Below are 21213 nucleotides of genomic sequence, written 5' to 3'. Positions count from 1 at the left end.
CTGCATTTAACACAGCTTGATTGTTCTCTTCCTGATAAATGCAGGATGATTTACCCTATACTCTTGCATTGCTCTGTGTCCTTTCATTAATATCCTGTTGTTCCCAGTGCTCCTTCTGCTCACACTATGACAAAAATGACATTTTTGTTTTTATCAGCATGCAAGGTAAGCTAAAAACACTGTAAAAACTAAATTAATTACTCTATATTCGCCTTCCCTCATAGCGGGGAAAATTATACTCTGTATAGTCAAATCTTCACCATTTTAAATGTGGTTCAGCATTCGTAAGACTGAGTGTCTCAGGATTTTGAAGCAGTAGGAAATTAGTATCAGTAGGACTGGGTGACTCAGTGTGATATGGAGACTCTCACCCCTAGGCCACAGATTCAGATTTGTCCCAGATTAGCAGTGGCTGATAGACATTCATATTTTACAGCATTTCAGTGAAAGGAGTGAGTTGTCTCATACTCACTTCTTGTGTCCATATTACAAAAGCCACCAAAAAAGCCCTGACTCAAGAAAGCATCCATATTCACTAAGAGCTCTTAAGCAGATAGTTAATTTAAGCTCAAAGTTCAGCACACACTTAAATGCTTTCCTGACTAGGGGATGGATTTAAGCATGTGGTTAAATGCATTCCTTCATCAAGGGCAAAATTTGGACTAATTGGTACCCTTGTTGGCAGTCTACGTTGAGAACCCAAGAGCTGCAATAGAGACACTGCAACCCTCTGCCCACAAGAGCCGGTCTCTCCAAAACAGACCTGGGACACGTGGGCAAAACTTTGCAGGGGAGCATCACTCTTGTTGCTCATCCTGTACTGAAGGCTTCAGTTTTCAGCATTGTCAGTCTGGCACCTTTCAATTTGGTTTAAAAAACAAATAGCACAATAAGACAAAATTGGCCAAATCCATCTTGGGTGTAACTCCATTGCAGTCCACGGTCTTACACCCAGTATGGCCCAGTGACGCTAACTACAATCTGTTTGAGTGACAATAAAAAAGGAAGTAGCTTATGTGCTCTCTGACTGTTGTTTTCTGTTGTTCTGTTGTACAGAAGCCCTGCACTGATTGGATGCTTCATAGTAGACAGGGAGTACTTCCAAGAGATTGGCTTACTAGATGAAGGCATGGAGGTCTATGGAGGAGAGAACGTGGAGCTTGGGATCAGGGTAAGAAATGTAACAAACAACAAGCCCTGATAGTTTGTTCTTATAAAATGTGACTTGCCCCACATCATAGGTGAAGAAGCAGACAACAGATAGTAGAGGTAGTATGTGAAGGAGCTATGTAACTGCTGTCCGTCTGTGCCATTATGTAATATACCAAGCCAGCCATAGAATCCTACACCTATGGGTTGTATACGGGAGGGACAGGATGAAAAGCAGTAGTTGGGGAGGGGAGGAAACAAACATGATGTCATTTCACATAGCTGGTAGTGGTAGATGCTATGATGAAGCTTGGAGAAAACTTCCTTGCCCCACTTATAACACTCAGCTATAGGGAGGTGAGGATTCTCAAAGATCTAATGGGGAAGGTTCTCCTAGATTCATCTGTTTATTTAAATTGGGGAGCTCACTTTGGAGATAGCATATTTGCCCTATGTTTCCGCTGTCTCCCCTCTGCCTTTACTGAGGAGTTAAGATATTCATAGAGTACTGAGTTTGCATAGTTCCTCGTATTTTCTCTTTCGTCATACACTGTTCATTTATTTACCATTTGCAATACTCTGTGTGATTTGTGTATCTCATTCTGCCTCTCCTCATGAATAAATACCATCCTGAAAATGCAACATTGCTCAATTTAAGAGATTCTCTCAGTTTTTTGATACAAGTGAAAGACCGATTCTGAGTTACATAGTTGGAGAAATGAAAAAGAGGTTCCATTTGCGTTACAAAATTAGATTTACAAACTCTGCTACTGAAATGTTAGCTGAACATATTGAAGTTTGTGTTTTGTGGCTGTCTGGTCTCTGGAATAAAGATATACACTAGCATAAAGACAAGGATGAATTTCTGTAAATAATGAGAAAATAACTTCAGGTAATGCGTTCAGACTGAGACATATTACAAAACCACTCATTTTCCACCTCTGACTTTCAGATAATCTTTTCCTCCCACTTGTTAGAGAGAAAGCATTATTGCAACAGAAGGGAAGGCAAGGCCCTTGCCAAGATATGTTACCCCCCCACTGGCAGGGAGTGCTAGAGGAGAGATGTGAGCATCCTGCCTTTGATAAAGCCAGTCTCTGCATGCTTAAGGAGAGGGAGCCTGAGTCCATTCCTAGAGCCAGATTTCTCAGCTTGACGTTGCTTGCTGAGTTTTAAACTTCGTGACACTGATTTTTAACTGAATGAGTTATTGTTTCTATGAGAGGGCAAAGAGTTTGATCAGTCGTACTTATGAGACTTTGATGATAATTTGTGTGACAGAATATGGCCCCAATGCTCTCAAGTAATGTACTAGCCTGTCCGGTCTGTTTAGTCCTTGTGAATGTTAACGGCTGAAAATCACTTTGATAGACAGGACTAGACAGATGCACAACATCCCCACCCCACCATAATTGAAATTTTGGAGTATACTGGATTACTGGAATAAGCCCCGACAGTGCTCTAATTTCTTAATATCTATTCTTCTGTCTCCAGGGAAGTGAAGCCTGACCTAAATAAAACACTTTCATGTTTGACATGCCACAGTGTGCAAGGTAGCATAACATATATTGCTTCGTCCAGCTCTATTCTGACTCTGATCTGAGTTCCCAGCTGCATCAAAACATCTGTAATAGACAGATAGCTGAGCAGGTTATTAATGACTCTCCTCACTAGGCTCATCATAACCCAGATAATACCAGGATTAATATACATTTAAAATGCAATATTAGTGCTGCCAGGAATGTAATATTCTTTCTGAAGATGGTAGACTTTGCAAGTGTGCCTCTTCACTTAATCCACTGCTCCCGGTACAGACCTGAGGCCATCTGCTTCCTCGTGGCAAAATGCAGGTGCCTACAAAAAATGCTGTTGTCAGAATATTGTGGGAAATCATGTAATTTAGTTGCAGTCCCTAGCTCTACAGACTGCAGTGTTACTCCACAAAGCTGCCTTTAATTTTCTTTAGATAGAGGCATGCTGAAAACTATGGTCAGAGAAGGATTTAGCTCCAGATGGTCTTTCCCGGCTGGCTAACTTCATTTTCTTGTCTCTGCAGCACCAGAGAGTAATTTCAAGACTTTCTGGATTGCTTTTAACTGCAGGGCCTAAAATGAATCACTTAATACAGGCTGTAATTGTTCAGCAGAAACATCAGCAGTTTGCATTTTATAGATACAGTATCAGTACAATAAATAACATTTTTATTTTAAAATTATAACCTCTACACCAGGGCGCAGATTGCGTCCTCTGTTTCATCTTTCATCTGTACTTTCCTTTTTAGCAGCATATGGCTTAATCCTGACATGTGGCACGCTTTACTATGTAGCCTTGGAGAATCAGCTACCAAGCATGCCTGAGTAAACCCAGTAGCTGGCTTTCCAAGTTCCGAGGTATTGTGTACCACGTATCATACAATATGACGGAGCTCGTTAGCCAGCCAACTTCCTGAGTTTACTCTATGGTTTACCATAGCCAGGAAGTTGTGAGTAAAGTAAATACACAGTGGCCTGTTCCTATTCTGCATGCTGTAATGTGTTCACACAGTGAACAGATGGAATGCCAAGCAGCATTCCTTCCTTCCTCTAGGAAGTCTCGTGTGTGCTGCAAGCCTACATGACTCTACAGGCTCACCTGCCTGCAATAATGCTTGAACAGAATTGCCATCTTCTCCCTGGTAAGTCTTATAAATGTGGAGAATTCAATGTTACAGGGTGCTAGATTATGTGGATGCACAGAAGACAGCATTAATGAGACTCTATTCCACCACCCCCCTCGCACCCGCCCATTCCATAGAGAAGATTGCCATGGTGGGTCTCGGCAGCTCCTTGTGGAAGGAGGACTGTGAGTAGACCAAGGCAAGTACTGTGACCAGAGTCTCCATGTACTGTATGTATGTGGTGAGCCAAAGCCCTGTTTAGTGGGGAATCGGCAAGCCATGTCTGCTACTTTTTCCCATGTCTTGTGTTAGCAGCCATGGCTGGTTCAAACTGAAAATTTATCTCTCAGCTCTGTGTCATTTCCATGTGGAACAAAGCCCTCTTACACTCCCCAGGATTAGTCTGTAATGGGCAAATCTTACCCTTTCCTCTGCAGCCATGAAGTGCCCTGCTCACAGCAGAATGGGTAGGAATGAGTCCTAAGTCAGTGTCATACACACACACTTTCAGACACTGTCACTTGGTGTAGTTTTACAATCATGTATTTTTTTAGTTGATTTTAGAAATTCATGAAAGACCCACATAGACTGCAGTGAAACGGACTATACACACAACACTGTCAAATGCACAAAATAACTGGAGGGGGAAAAACAGAGAAAATTATTCTTCTCCAATTTCTTTGTGATAGTAATCTGAAGTGTTACTTTTAACAGTGTGAGGTAAAATGATTTTCAGGTAGAATATAATTCTGTTTTTTAAATATGTTGGTTTCTCCTTAATTTCAGCTGTTAAAAGTTAACTGAACATGACAGTTTTACTTTCTTGCCAGTTTTGTGAATGGAAAAGCAGTCATTTCTTGTCAGCATGGTTTCATGAAGCAAGAAACAATTTTGTTAACTAACTTTAAATCACGTGAGAGAAAGTTGAGAAACTGACAAAAATTGAGGATCTTGTGAAAAGCGTTCGATACTTTTTAAAGCAAACATTTTGCCAAAAATTATGAAAATTGTTTAGTTTTGCAGCATGAGTGCTGCCAGAACTAGTGATCTACATGGCTACAGTGGCTTTGTATATAATTGATACCGAGACCTTGATGTAAGCAAAAATCATCTCTAAAATGCTATTGGTTTAGGAAACTACTTCATTACGTTGATGTTCTAAAGCCCAGTGGTACCAGAGACTAGTATTCTCTATTTTAAGGGCTGTCATTTCTGTATGATTATCATTTTACCACAAGAAATGATTCTATTGAAAAAGAAAGGAAGAAAGAAAGAAAGAAAGAACTTGCCTCCACATTGTCATGCCTCCAGCTGTGTCAGTCATGACATCTGCAGCAGTTTGCTCTCCATGGTTTATTCTATTTTTGTGTCAAGCTTCCAGTGGAATAATTGTTTTTCCCCTGTTTAGCCCATGAATGCCCCAGCAGGTATCCTGCAGCTACAGCATGTATAATTATACATACAGACAACATTTCCAGTTTGCCAGTGAATCATTTTTACACTATTTCTGGGCAGAGAACATGTTATTCAAAGCTCCCACAGGAAAGCCGATGATTAATGTAACACCGGCAGATATGTGGTGTAGCATCCCTTTAACATACATTAAAGAGCAAGATGTATTTTAGCTTTCCACTAGAGGCTTTTTGCATTGCCTGCACCGGTGTGGTCCCGTGTTTGTAAATGGACAATAATGTTAACATCTTGTTGCTCCAACAAAGGAAATTACTGCTTGCAATGATAAGGAGAGAAATAACTCAGCTGAAGTCAACACACATACTCACAAATCAGTGGTTACAGGAGAGAAACAAATTTATTAGTGCCTTATCATAAGCTAGCACAAAGTTTAATACTTTAAGGGCAGCTAAAAGTGGTACTGTAACCTCCGGTATCATATAGTATCTCGTGTAGTTGTACAGACCCTTCACTTCACTGCAGTTCTGACTGGGTCCCCTGATGTAGTGCAAGATCTATCATTAATGCAAGAGTTTCTGACGCTGGCATAGGGCACCAGGGACTGGAAAGAAGTCTAAAAAAACTGCATGAAAAATGAGCAGTCACAGTATCTTGTCACACAAACATTAAACCTCTGGTAATTTGCATTGGTTATACACTTTGTTTCCCACCCCACTTTCAGGATAAAAGATGATTTCTTCTGCTTCGTATTTATGGCATAAATTTGGCAATAGAGTGACTTAAGTATCAATTATTTCACTTTGCCTAGCAGCGAGATGGATACATTTGAGAAACAACTGAGTGAAGCTCTTTGCCTTCAGTGACCCTGGAAGCATGTTATCTTCTAGTAACACAAGCCTTGGAGTGGTTTACTGTAATTATAAAACAGCATCCCAACATACATAGTTTAACAATACATTGTAAAAGTTTTACGGTTTGTGAAGATAAGTACAAAATTAATCCGTGCAGAACAAAACAATTTAAAAAGTACATAATGAAGCAATTAGCTAAAAGGGAGAGGAAAACACTGACAATTTAATATGGAAAGATTCTTTACATGTATTACTTTTTCCATGAGGACGTTGTATAAAGGCATAATTAATGTGAAGCGAGGCCTGTAAGGCAATTAATGAAGACTTCAAAAGTAAGATTTAAGGAATAATTTACATTTTAAAAATTGAGGACCAACGCTAGTTATGTTGAAGCTTTTCATTTTTCTTTTAAAAAAAAATCTTTTAGCTTTCCTTTTTGTCTTTTTCTGGTCCTATTGCAGCTTACCCTTAGAATTTTCAGCTTGGGTGTGAGAATGGTTACCGTCACAAACACGTTCAAAACTTGGTCCAAAATAAAAGGGAAGGCACCAGGACAGAGAGAAATGAGAATAGTCTCCCAAGAAACCGCATTACTTTGGTCATTTCATACTAAGGGACAGTCCTGTGATGGCAAGGGAATGGATTAACTAATCTAAATGATTTTTTCCACCTCTAAATTCTCTGATCTAATTTCTACGAATGCTTCTTCGAGCTGCCACTAACACAGAATAAAGACAGTTTCACATCAGTGCAAAGTTTCTTGTTAATTTCTGCTTGCTGTAATAAATACTAAGGTCTTGATTCTTTGTAAAGTTCTGCTCTGTGCACAAATGAAAGCATGCGGACAAACTAAGAACATATCCTACATTAACTCTGTAATTCCCAGCCTTTCCTATAGTGCATATATCCTGAATCACCACCTGAATGAACTCCCCTCACACCGCCCAAGACATTGTGTTTAGATCGACTCTTTGGGCAGACTCCTTCCAAAGGAGGCTGATATTGAAAGAACCTAATTGAGTTCCAGTTTAAAGTTTTGTCTTCATGTATCAGCAGGGTGTGCAAACCTGGACTTGGGCTTTCTGCAAACCTTGTATGGAATATGGCATGAGCAAAATCCTCAGTTAAAACACTGTTATTTCAATGGACATTTTGTCTGAATAACAATTTGACCCAATGAGAAATGTTTAATAATGGGTTTACAGAGATCTTTCCCTAAAACACACTACAACCAAAAAGCAGTCAGTGCCTGAACCAAAGCCCATTGGGGAATCAATGGAAGTACATATACTGATTTCAGTGCGCTTTGTATCAGACCTTTAAACCCTACTACTTTCCACAATGAGCTGTTAGATGAAAAAAAATATGGAACCAAGAAATCACAGAACTACCATCATCACACATGGAAAAATCCATCGCTCCGTCACTTTCATTTGGGTTGCATCTCATTCACCCATCTGTATGTGGTCTGTTTACATTGGAAGGGGCAGAGAACTTTTCTTCATACTTGTCTGTAAAATACCAAGCTCACTGTTGGCGACTTATAAATAATTAACAATAACGACAAAAAAACCTTAGGTGAAACATAAATGTCCACAATCTACAAATATTTTATATGGTAAATTGTTCCAAACATTCATGTTGAAGATAAGGGACTTTCTGTTGGGACCCACAAAAATAATGAAATCACACTGGCTGGGGTTTTTTTCTGCAGGATGTTTGTTAAAATACAAAGAGTGCTTTCTTTTCTGAAGACTTCAGAGAGACTAGAAAATACTTTAGCTTTTTGAAAGGTCCTAACAAACTATTTAATTATTAAAGAGCCTTGTCTGGAGTCCAAATATAATGTTTGTCACAAACAAGGCCATTTCGGTTTTCTAAGAGACTGTATGACGAGTATGAATTCAGCAACTATGGTACATGCTAATGAACTGCTTAGTGTCGTGCAGAATTTGTTTTTGATTAGTTTAAGCTACAGCAACATGAAAGGAGCACTCAGTGATTAAAGAGACAAAAAAGGAACACTTTTAATGAACAAGTGGTGCATCTTCATATGTCGAAGTATAAATTAAATATTCTAAAGGGGATGAGCTTCAATGCAGTAGCTGATTTGATTGAACGTTTGTGAATTCAGACACAGTTAAATGCACTTGAATGGGATTTATCCAAGGACAGAGATTTAGAAATACGTAAAGTAAGTAGAAATGTGGACCTTTTTCATCTGAGGAAGGTTTTCTGGCTCTCAAAATGGAAATTCCGGGTTTTTTTAATATTTAAAAAGTGCTGTTTGTAATCCCTTCCCCTTAGCTGTTCTTATGACATCTGGATCTAACAGAATAGGGACCAGATTCACCAAAGCCAGCTTGGGGGTGTATCCATTATCCCTCCTTGTGCCAGACTGGTCAAAAGCGAGATTCCATCTGTTGTTACTATCTCAGTCCTCTTAACATTTTTGATTAGGAAAGGGGTGCAGAGCAGCTATCTATTATGGTTAGGCTACCCCTGGATCATTCTGAGAGGATCCCGTGTATCAGTGCATAAGCTGTCATGGCCATGCCCCTTCCATGGCCAGGACTATCCAATTTTGGGCTACCTTATCAGCTTGATGGAGTGGAGGTTGCTGCTGATTTTTGGTTCTGCAATTTTTCTCTCTCCCCTGTGAGTTTTCTAAGTTTTACTCCTGCTTGTATTACTGTTGAGGAAAGCCCTATACCTAGACATTTTTAATGGTTTATATACAGTGGTGTGAAATCATTAGTGAGTAAAGCTTACCTGTGGCCCTAGAACCAAGAAACAAACCTCAGACAATAGCATATATTGTAATCTTAAATGCAAATTGGAGGTAAAGCCTCTGGAAAGTTTCATGATTAAATCACTCCATGCAGCTGTGTTTTTGTTTAATTGAAAATGTTAATTTATTAATTCATTATCAAGGGCACGTTGTGGGGATCAAATTCAGGCTTTGGACTACAAAAAGCCAGATGGGGAACTGTGTGGTACAGCTGGGGGCTCTGATCCTTACTTCCCCAGACCCTTGGATGCTGAACTCCTCAAACTCTCCACATGTGGAGCTATGGAGAGCCATTCCTGACTGTTCCTAAGGAGTTAGCGGGGTCTGATGTGTATTTTTACATGGATCTGATCATCCATCAGCCATGACACATGCTTTCTTCCCTGGAGTTCCACATGACATTGGCAAAGGAAATTTGCCAGGGCATCTGTTTGAGCATGAGGACCTAAAGTTGGACGGACTACGGGTTTAGGATCCTAGTAGTAGTCTTTTGTGCCTTTGATGACCCGTGTTGCTGAATTAACTCTGTCCCTGGTAGGTTGGATGGAACTGTTTTAATATTCTCATCTGTTCTCAAGTGCTGACAGTGTGCTTAGCATCGCATAAGTCATAAGGGCAGAGGCCAAACCTGGCCCAGTACTTAGCAGTACCATATTTACTGGCAGGATTTCGTGTTTGTGGGCCTTGAGGAAGACGTGAGTTTTAAAATGGGCCTCCTCATTCCTTGCAGAGAGTGTAGTGTTTGGGAATGGCTAAGGCTTGGAGTCCCAAAGGATCCAATCTGGTTGATCTTTTTGTTCAGTGTGAAGCCCCTAGGAGGCATGTTTTGGTTACTGTGTCATCAGAAAGCTGATAATCATCTGTGAGTCTCCTGTTCACCTGACCAAGACAGAAACTTTCCCTGACTTCCCCAATATCTGTAGGAGTCTGTGACCTCTATGAAAGCCAGTGTGTTTAAGTTTAATCTAGAGTTGTTGCTGGGAGGCAGGTGAAAGCATTTTTAAGAACAGGCAAAGCCTTTGATTGCTCCTTCAGCTGATGGCTTCTGCCTGTCTATTGTCCAGGAGGTTTTCAAACTTGGGGCCTTACTAAATTGATTTCTGCTCTTGGATTCCCAGACAGTAACAATGGTCCAAAGTGCCTCCTTTCATCTGCACCAGACTAAGAGGTAGTGCCCATTTCTTTTGGATGCACATATTATTTCCATGGTAGTTCATGCCTTTGTCTCTTATTGCCTCCCTCTCTGTAGGGGTATCCTGTAAGACTAGTCTGCAGCTTCAGCTAGTGCAGAGTGTGAGCAAACACATGTGCTGAGCAGGGATGGTGTGGAAGCTGGGGATAGATGGTTCTCAGTAGCTGGATCTCACCTCTCTAACTTGTGTGTATATCTGAATATAGTAGAGTGACATATAGAACCATCTTTCTGAGATGATGCTTGAGAAGATGCTTATTGCAGGCTTTGGAATCTTCTTCACCAGTGCAGCGTTGTGGCTGGGATTGGTCATCTCTCTTCCTTTCAGCCTCGCTTAGTTGGTGGCAGTGGCAGGATGCAAAATACCTGTTTCCTGTGTGAGAAGATGTTGTGTGGTACCATTCTAGCCTGTCTGCACACGAGTGCACACAAATGTAGGGCCACGAAGATGGGTGCCTTATCAATGTACTGTTAGTAATAATCATTACCAGAGAATGCTGCGACGTGGAGTGTGTCTCTGTCCCCACATAGCCATTAGTTTCTTTACTGATAAACTGCAGATTTTGTAAATGAGATTGAACCCTCCCTTTTTTCGTAGACCAGTTTCCTTCAATTGATATTCGTGCCACATCTTCCAGTACAGCCATGTATTTTCCTTTGGTTAGGTTACAACCTCAGCTGATCTTAGCCCTCTGAAGACAATGCTTTCTGCTTCACAGGCATTCGAAATCTCCCAGGCACTGTTGGTATGCCTGACATTGCTTTGAAATTCTTCCAAGACAGACCATTCTGCCACCTCGCCATAGCTGTGAAGAAACCCGTTTGAAAGGGGGAATCCTCTAAGTACTTCTTGGGGTTATTCTGATTGCTTGAACCTCCTCAGGGAGCCATGCCAAGAGCAAGCATTTGATTCAAAGGTTCTCCTTGCAAAGGAAAATTCAGAAGACTTTGTACTGAAGGAGGGTTTGGGTTATTTTTCAAGGATAACCCCTATGGTAGATTTTTAACAAAACACTTTGTGCAGTGAATCTGCAGTATTGGAATTCATAAATAACTCTTCTAAAGCAAACAGCAGAGGGGAAACACCCAGGAATAATAGGGCCTCCAACAAAAGCCTTTTAAAAACATCCCCTTCCATTCTGCTGAAGACATGAAAATACTCCCTGAGGCTGCTGCTCCTTGTCCAGACGAAAACCTTCAGTAATTCCCTACAGGGAAAGCCTCAATGAGATTGTTTTGCAGACACCTGTTGCAAAGCTGAATACAGTAGAACCTCAGAGTTACGAACACCTTGGTAATGAAGGTTTGTTCGTAACTGAACAAAACATTATGGTGGTTCTTTCAAAAGGTTACAACTAAACAGTGACTTAATACAGCTTTGAAACTTTACTATGCAGAAGAAAAATGCTGCTTTTAACCATTTTAATTTAAATTAAACAAACACAGTTTCCTTACATTGTCAAATTTTATTAAAACTTATTTTTAGTAGTTTGTTTAACCGTACTGTCCAATATTGTTGTGTTGCTGTGGTTTTGGTTTTTTTGGTCTCTGTTGCTGCCTGATTGCTTACTACTAATTCCAAATGAGGTGTGTGGTGTACTCGGCAGTTCGTAACTGGTGTTTGTAACTTTGGGGTTCTGCAGTATTAGGCATTGTTGTTTATCACTCGATTGCAGTCTGTATTCTTCTGTAGACATGGTAGCTTCAAAAGTGTGTACATACATGTAGAAATTGCATATGGAATCCTTTATCACGTTATACATCGTGCCCTGATGCAAGGGATCCCCCCGAGAACTAGCAATTTCTAGCTCTTGCCACCATATATAAATTATCGGCCTCACCAACAGTAAAAGGTGCTCTGCTTCCTTTAAACCATAGTTGTTGGAGTATCTTCAAGTATCTTCCCTTCCACTTATATAAGAAGGCTTTTAAATGAGCATTGCTGATCACCTGTCCTTGCCATGTAAACGTATAGGGCCACATCTGTGGCCCTGCTCTGGCTGCTTTCCCAGCCATTCCTGTGGTGCAGTGTATCCATAAAGCTGGTTTGACTGGCTACTTGAGAATTTCCCCTTTTATAGGGCTACCCATAGGGGTTATAGGAGCCAATATAAGGGGCATGTTCTGGAAAAAGGGAGGATGGCTGAACTCAGTGATTCCTGACTATGTGAACTCACCCTTTGGGACCATTGACAGCCAGTGTAAGAGAGAGCAGTTCTGAGTAGTCCAGGACATCTTAGATCTTTAAGCCACTTTTGCCCTCCCTACCCCATCAGTATTTTGCACTGATCACCTTTCATACAGATTGAAGGATCTGGCCCATAGGCCCAAGCAGTCAGGTATGCTGGTCAAATCAGGAGAATTACCAATATGGCTGCCAGCACAATTGGGTGCAATCTTCATGTTTTGACTTTTTGATTTTTTTTTTTTCCTTTAATCTCCTCTGTTGTTCATAGTCCATATTTGGATGATAGGTACCCTTGAGGTCCTAACCACTCTTAGGAACAAATTCTGTTCTCAATTACTTTGGTGTTAATCTGAAACAATGCCATTGACTTTAGCCCTTTATAGATCTGTGGGACTACTCACAAACTAAGGTACCACTCAAGATGAATAAGTCTGGCAAATGTGGCTCTAAGGTCACAGTTTTCCTGTGGCAGACCCATGAATAGAACTAAGATCTCCCAATTCTCTTCCTTAACCACAAGATCTGCCTCTTCCCTGTGCTTATCTCCAACCAGAAATAGACCCTTGATGTGATGGCAAAGCCTGTTTAATTAAACAATTGTTTGTTCTTTCTCTCTGCCTTTCCCTATTGTGTATCTAATGACCCACCATCCTATGTTTTTAGTGGGGATTGAACCATGGACCTGCAACTCCAAAGCACAAGAGCTAAAAAAGTAAATCCACTAGCTGATAGTTGTAGTAATCTCTTATCTTCTTATTCAGACCAGCCACTGGAGGGTGACAGACACACATTGTGCTTGTGTAATTACACGTAATTTCAGGGGGTTACACAGAACATGGCATAAAGTATACATGCTTCTATTTATAACTGAAAATAATTGTATAATAATATGTATAATTTCATTGTTCCCTTCTTGGAGTCTCTTTGAGCTGAAGTTCAGATGCAGTATAAGTAAAGCATAACAAATAATAATACTTTGTATTTCCGTGGGCGTTCTACCATGTATTGCAAGGAGAAGTGGGATTGTTCCTTTTACAGTTTTCATTCAGGGATCTCACAGGACATTATAAATATTTAGGACCAACTCCTGGATTCCTTGAACTCACTGTTGGTTTTGCCATGGATTTCAATGGGATCAGGAATTGGCCTTTGCAAATAGCCTCCCAACTTCCGGTGAGCTGGGTCTGTGAGAAGAAAGTTACCTTTCTTCTGACCCAAAGCTGCTAAGTTCAGAGATGTTAGTGCAGCTCGTCTCGCCTATGGGTCTGTTGGCTTTGTGCCACAGATCTGCACTTCTATAACCAGGTTGTTTTAGAACAAATTCTGGAGGGCATAATGTGGGAAGCGAACATAACAAAGGGCAAAGAAATTCTGGGTGGCAGTACTGGGCCAACTTGTGAGTTCCCTATTTCAGCTGTAATAAAGGAAGAATCAGGAAAACCAAAGACCGCTGGTCAGACGGTTTTATACTTGTGGCCTGTTTAGAATTTACTGGCCAGCAAAACTCTAATCCCAGTCAAAACGCTTATTCTCTTGGGCTTGAATTTTCAAAGAAGTTTAAGGGAGTTAGACACGGACATTCCATTGAAATTCCATGGGAACTGAGTGCCTAACTCCCTTAGGCTCCTTTGAAAATCACAGCCTTGGAGGCCACCTTGCATTTTTGTTTTGGTGACAGGCCCCCTCTGTGTGTGTGCAATGAAAGGGTTCGGGCACAGGGACTCTATTCTCACCTTGATAATTCCTGCAATAGTGTCCATTCACTAAAACTCAGTGCGCTCTTCTGAGTGCCCTCATTGCTCCCTGCTAGCACCTGGGGCACAGGCCATTCTAGTGGAGAGTAAGAAAGTGATTGGACCATGACTTGGCCCCCATACCTGCCAGAAGAGCTGGCCAGCTGAATGGGGGAGTTTGTGCTACATCCCCTTAGTGAGTGAAGGAGCCAGCACACACACTCTTTGTGCCTCTGGGTGCTCTGTGAATTTGTGCCTCCTGCTCAGACAGCATGCTTGTATGCTGCTCCCAATACAGGACTGTGGCTAATAGCCCTGTAGAGACTCTATAACCTGATGTATGAGCCCCAGATATTCAAATCATGTTTGTTTCTCACTTCTTTAGTACAAGAATTAGTAACTGAGTGGCATAGTTTCACCGTGATACATAGATGCTATAAAGGCACATTGTCAGCCACATCTGAACCAAATGCTAATCACATTTTCATGTATTCCAGGAGACTTTTTTCCTTATAAATAATTAAGTTTGGTTTAGAATCTGCCTTGCACAACTATCCCATTTTGTCAGCACCTGTATTGACAGCTCCTACTTAACATTAAGATTTTAAGTGAATTCATGCTTCTTGCAGCAGTGTAATTAATTATTCTTCACAAACAGAACAAAGACTGACAGTGAGTAGGAAAGAAAGGGAAGGCTTATAGGTTTGATTAATTGGAGTTTACTGGGGGAGACTGGGTAATTGTTGTTTATAAACCATATTATAATATTTGTTACATCAGTGTGTGTGTGTGGTAAAATTAGAGGAGACTGAGCCTAAAATTTCAGATCCAGGTTCAAACTCTTCTGATGTTCAGCCTGCTGTAGAAATTAAGTTTTTTTTTTTTTAGCCTATTACAGAGCTGGAGTTTAGATCTGACTTAGAGCGTCCCCAAATTTTGGAAGAGTTCAGATGTAGGATTTGGAACAGGCCCATTCTTAATTAAAATCAACTGAAGGTTGTCATAGGAAGAAAGGTGATGCATGAATCCTGTCTTAGTGAAACTTATGGCCATCCTACATCTTCCGTGGCTTTTTTATATTAATTTGAACAGTGTACACAGAATAACTCAGTTTTTTTAAACAATTTATAACTGGATATCAGTGCTGTACTGAGAAGTGGCTGAGTTTGAAGGCAGACACAGTGTGAGCAAAACCTGATATTTCACATTTATGATCTATCTTAGAAAAGGCAGGTGAACTACTTAGAATTGTATTTTTCAGAAACTAATATTTCTTGGTAGCTTTTAAAACTGGATTGTCTACTTTATATTCTGTTTAGAAATATATAAGAGAACAAAAATGTTATTTTCAGGTTATTTATTTCATGCCAGAACAATTACCTGGTTCCTGTTAAATATTCATGGTGATTGTCACAGTTTTTCACTGGGATTGGTTATATTTATTCCCCTTACAGGATTCCAAGTCCTTAAGGCAAAGATGTGCAAAAGTCTTTTAAGCTGCTTTCTCATTTGACTGTACCATGGGATAATGGGGTGGCTCATCATCCAGTGAGCTCAAACAACGAGGCTGTATCTCTCCTCCCAGCATATGCTGAACGTAATTAGGCACCAGTCCAGAAAAGGCTTTGTAAACGTTCTGAATCCATGCCACATTCCTTCAGTCGCAGAAGCTGCCAAGTGCCGAAATGCTGTATTCAATCCAGTTGCCTAAATATATAAAATGGATGGCTGAACTAAGTGTCTTCCTGGTAGAATATATGCATATAGGATGGACAGACTTGGAGAGGTTCAGTTTTCAGTTCCAGAACCTGATGATCTGCCAACCCACCTTCCGTACTCCCTAGGGAAGGGAAACAAGAGTTCAGAGTAACAGCCGTGTTAGTCTGTATTCGTAAAAAGGAGTACTTGTAGCACCTTAGAGACTAACCAATTTATTTGAGCATGAGCTTTCGTGAGCTACAGCTCACTTCATCGGATGTATACCGTGGAAACTGCAGCAGACTTTATATACACACAGAGATCATGAAACAATACCTCCTCCCACCCCACTGTCCTGCTGATTACCAGCAGGACAGTGGGGTGGGAGGAGGTATTGTTTCATGATCTCTGTGTGTATATAAAGTCTGCTGCAGTTTCCACGGTATACATCCGATGAAGTGAGCTGTAGCTCACGAAAGCTCATGCTCAAATAAATTGGTTAGTCTCTAAGGTGCTACAAGTACTCCTTTTCTTTTTGCGGAAACAAGAGTGTGAACTCTTCTGGGCTAGCTTCACTGGGAAGGAGCCATCCTTCCTCTCTTCTTGCCCTATTGGGAGGGGATACCAAAGGCCAGGGATTTCCAGTAGTGGTGTTACAACTTGATGGTGTTCATGTCATAACGCAAGCACAAGCACATCCCAATGAAACTCTGTTCTTCTTCGAGTAGTGTCCCTGTGGGTGCTCCACTTTAGGTGTCTGTGTGCCCCTGCACCTCTATTTGGAGATTTTTGGTAGCAGTGTCCCTTTGAGCCCCCACATGGTTGAGCCTGCGCATGTGCTCTCCCTCGTGGTCTGCCTCCAGGCTATTTAGTACTGCACTGGCGGAACCCCCCCCCCCACTTCCTTCTGTCCCGCCTTTGGCCTCTGACAGAAGGAGCAGTTGTCCCTTCTTTATCTGTGTCGTTAGCATAAGTAGTGTTTGTTTTGTTACCTTTGTTCTCCCTAAAAGTACTCAGGCGAGTGTTTTTATTTTATTTTATTCCTTTGCTTTAAAAAGAAAAGAGAAAAAGGAAAAGAACTTCACTTTCCTTCCCTGTCTAGGGGCATTCTCCCCTCTCCCCCCCCCCCCCGGCATCTAGTAGACTCATAATTATTATTAATTTTTTTTAACTGAAAAAGAAAGGGAAAGACGATGTTCTTCTGCATATTCCTCCCTGCTAGAAGATGAAACCCCCCTGCCCAGGGGCTTGGCTAGCTCTCTCTGCTCCAAGCAGTGCCCCTCCTGCCAGTTCCTGTAATAGCCAGACTCTCACTGTGCCTGGGAGACCCTCACAGAAGTGCTTTACCTGCCACACCTAAAACTGCAGCCTCACAGAAGCTGGGAGCTGAAGTAAAAATTCCTCCCTTTAGAGAAAACACTTTCAGTCTGCAGGGGACTCTGCGGGGTTTTGACCCCGGATCATCCCCGGAGCCTTCACGTCAAAAGGGGTCAAGTGGTGAAGAGAGAGAGAGAAAAAGAAGAAGCCACCAGCAGACTCCCCCTGGAAAGGCTCGTCCGAGCAACTGGCCAGCCAGAGGGGTGTTTCTCAGTGCAGCCACCTCGGTATGGATCCCCGAGCAGCTGGCCAGCCAGAGGGGTGTTCCCCAGTGTGGCCATCTTGGTAGGACAATACCAGCAGAGGAACCTCCTGCTGTGAGCTCAGCTGCCGCTGGGGGTCAGGAAGCTCTGGAAGCTGAAACCTGAGGAGGGGCTTCCTGCTTTGAGTTCTGCTCTCCACATGACAAGGGGCTTCTGTAAGCTCTGTACTCTAGGCAACTACTGCACGGAGAGGGCACAATTACCACCGTACCATCCGTACAAGAGCGACACAGAGAAGCCCTGCTGTGAGCTCTGCTTCCGCACAGAGACACCAGAGGCTTCCACCATCATGCTCTGAGACAAGGGTACTGTCCCCTAAGGAGAGGGGGCAATTACCGTACCATCTCTAAAAAAGTGGCACCAACAAACTTTTTGTACTGGGCAAAACTCTCATCTAGCGAGTGCTCTGCCCAACTATTGGTACTGACAATATACCATGGACCCTCCTCTGTGGTACCCTAGAGACCTGATGATTGGGGAAGAACCACAATCCCCAGTACTTGGTACCAGGACCCCAGTATCGAGCACATCCCGGCACCCAGAATCGCTCTTAGCGCTGGGCTGTATACTGCCAATACCCCAGTCAGCTGCACCCTTACCCACTGACGAATCTGACACTGGCCTGGAGGAGATCATTCCCTGGCCCCTCAAGGAGGCCCATCACCACAATACAAGGGTTATCCCCAATTCCCTCACGCCAACTGCCCATGCCTGCCTTCCTGCCTCTCCCTCCCAAGACCATGTTGTAACTCTTCGGGTATGTACACACACATGGCGTGTCTGTCTCCGGTGTCTCTATGGGAGAGTCCACCAGATGGTTTGCTACAGCCTGGCACCTGAGCCAGAGCAGGAGAGCACCTGAGCCAGGACAGGAGAAAGCTTTTTCAGAACAGGAAAGAAGGGGGAAGGGGAAAAAAAAGCACCTGAAGAGGAAGCTTCCTCTTCAGCACACTTCTCCTCATCTCTCCCAGATGAGACTGTGCTGCCCACCCCTCATCACTAGGTGAAGATTTAAGAACTTTCTGGATCTTACCAAGAGGGTGGCAGACAAGCTGCAAATTCCCTTACAGGAGGTGGCAGATACACATCACAAGTTGATGGAAATTCTGCACACTACTTTCTCATCTAGAACTGTCCTCCCAATTAATAAGCTGATTCTAGATCCTACCAAAATCATCTGTCAGAGCCAGCCTCCATCGCACCAACCAGCAACAGAGTGAAAACAAAAACAACACTACATCTCTACCCAAAGAGGCAGACTTTGTTTTCAACATCCGCAGCCCAACTCCATCATAGTGGATGTGGTTAATGCATGAAGCAAGCAACATAGTGCCACGTCAACTCCATATGATCAGGCTTCAGAAGATGGCGTATTCATCAACAACATTACTGTTTAGAGTCGTAAATTACCAAACTGTCATGGCCAAAACAATTTTGTTAATCTTGGGAAACCCAGCATGTTTCTGAAACATTACTGGAAACACAAAAAGAACAGATTCAGACCATTCTTAGAGAAGGTCAGTTAATAGCCAGACCGGTCCTAGAGACACCACTGGATATAGCTCTTACAGCTGCCCGCCCAGTCTCCATGACAGTGGTACTGAGGTGGGTTGTGAGTTTGGTTTTTGTTTTTTTTGTTTTTTTTTTGTTGTTCGCTACACCTCTCTAGATTGCCCAAAGAGCTACAGACTTCCAATTTGAAGGGCCAAACTCTTCAGAGAAGACAGATATTCTCTCCACATCCTGAAGGATTCTTGGACCGCACTACACTCCTTAGGAATCTACACTGTGGAACAGAAGAGAAGATATACCTCTCAACCACACCACAGATCACAATCTTCTCAATACTCACCATCTCTGTGCTGTTATGAGCAACAGTGTAAGAGGCTCAGGGCTCAAAAGTGAGAACAGTCTGCACCCCAGTCCATGACCTCTCAAACTGCCTCTTATAAGCTGGTCGGGGGCCTGAACTGAACAATACCTTACAGCATCAGCTGCCATCTATACACCTGTCACGCCACTCAGAAGTTACCTTACGTTACTTCACAGCAGTTAGGACCAGCTGTAGAGCAAAGAGATTGATTTCTAGCCCTGAACCTACAGGGTGCCTACTTCCATATCTCAGGTACAACCATTTTACAGGATATTTCCTGCTGCTTACCTTTGGGGCAGGATCGTTATAGGTACTGACTGCTCCACACAGGGTAGTCTCCAAGGTTCACTTCATTGTAGTGGCATACTAACCCCGGTACAGTGACTGGACTTTATCAGCACCAACCTGATGCAGTACAAGCGAGAGCGCTCCTCTCACTACCCACATTCACCACCCTGGGACACGTCTCCCTAATAGGCTGAGGAGCTCACCTACACAACAACAAGGTTCAGGACAAATACCCTTCCACACAAATGACCTTCAGTATCACTCTTTTGGGGATAAGGGCTGTCAGGCGTGCCTGTAAACAAACTCTGTCTTTCATCAAAAACAACACACAAAGGTTATGATGGACTTAGTGTGACCTGTATGTTTTGTATAAACTGCCAAGGAGCTGCCAGATCTCCCTCCTTCTGCAAGACAGCATTCAAACTTTGGAATTGATGCACCCATCACAATGTGCTCATCTCAGCTGTCTGTCTACAAGGGATACAGAATGGGATAACCAACAGTCTCAGTTGAAATTTTCTCACAGCAATGAGTGTATACTGAATTCAGAGGTGCTTCAAGATATAGCCACCCTTTGGGGAAACATTCACTGGTAGTTGCCCTCATCTTCCCAGCGGACAAGGCCCACTTGTATGTCTTTTCCCAGTTTCCTACCCTATCCAAGATTCTGTTGACAATTCAACGAAACAAAGCAAGAGTTATTGTGATTGCCCCTCTCGACTATGACAAGTCTGGCTCCCTTACCTGACGCAGATGGCAATATGCCCTCCTGTTCCGCCTCCAGGCTTGGATATTTCTTTGTTCCAAGGCTTAGAAGCAGAATGCTCTGAAAAGCTGAAACACATGTTGCAACACAACCACAAGTTGACCACTCCACATACCTATCTACAAAATGGAAACGACTCCAAATTTGTACCATTCCAAATGGATAGACCCAACCTCTTCTTTCCTTCCTCTGATTTTGCACTACATTTTAAACTCTCACTCAGCTCCCTTAAGGTACAGCTCATGGCGAAAATGGCTTCCCACTTGGAGTTTGCTCAGCCACTACTGCGTAGACTCTTTAAGGGCATTGGGACTCTCTTCCCCCACGTGACACCACCCGCTCCAGCCTGGGACTTGACTCTAGTTATCAGAGCTTGGACTAGACCTCCCTCCCTCTCTTACACCTGTCCATGGCGACAGCATTTCTAATTGCCTTCACCTCAGCTAGGCACATAGGAGAAATAGCGGCCCTGATGGCACACCCAACATTCAAGGCCTTTGTCTTTAAAAATAATAACAATAATAATAAATCTAAGGCCATATCCCAAGTTTCTCCCTACTTTTTCTGTACTTTCCATATGAATCAACAGATCCATCTCCCTGTTTTTTTCCCAAAACCACATTGTGACAACTGGAAAACAATTGTGCATATGCTAGGTATTAGAAGGACATTAGCATTCTACTTGGACAGGACTAAGGACTTCAGGAAATCCCCTAAACTCTTCCTTTCGTCCACAGAAAGATCCAAAAGCTCTGTGATATCTCCTCAAAGACTATCCAAATGAGTCTCTAGTTGCATTAATCACTTAGCAACTTGCTTCTGTCTGTACGCACTCCATGAGATCAATTCCTACCTCAGTCACATTCCATAGGGATTCCCCTATCTCCCCAATCTATAGAGCAGTGATTGGGGCCTCTGTCCATACTTTCGCAGAACATTATGCAATAACTGAAGATTTGGCCGCTGACACCATCT

General features: G+C 42.4%; 1 protein-coding gene across 6 annotated transcripts in view; it reads left to right on the top strand.

Moving 5' to 3' along the window:
* The window catches only part of GALNT18 (polypeptide N-acetylgalactosaminyltransferase 18), a 387970-nt gene that overhangs the window by 265034 nt on the left and 101723 nt on the right, over positions 1-21213 (top strand). For all 6 annotated transcript variants that reach the window (XM_048854232.2, XM_048854233.2, XM_048854234.2 and 3 more), the window contains exon 6: positions 1057-1171. In XM_048854232.2, the coding sequence (XP_048710189.1) occupies positions 1057-1171 (115 nt within the window). The remainder of the gene's footprint in view (positions 1-1056; positions 1172-21213) is intronic.

This window comes from Caretta caretta, chromosome 6 (assembly GCF_965140235.1).
Source record: "Caretta caretta isolate rCarCar2 chromosome 6, rCarCar1.hap1, whole genome shotgun sequence".
Lineage (NCBI taxonomy): Eukaryota > Metazoa > Chordata > Testudines > Cheloniidae > Caretta > Caretta caretta.
The sequence above is the reverse complement of the archived record's forward strand: the minus strand, read 5'-3'. Positions and strand labels throughout refer to the sequence as shown.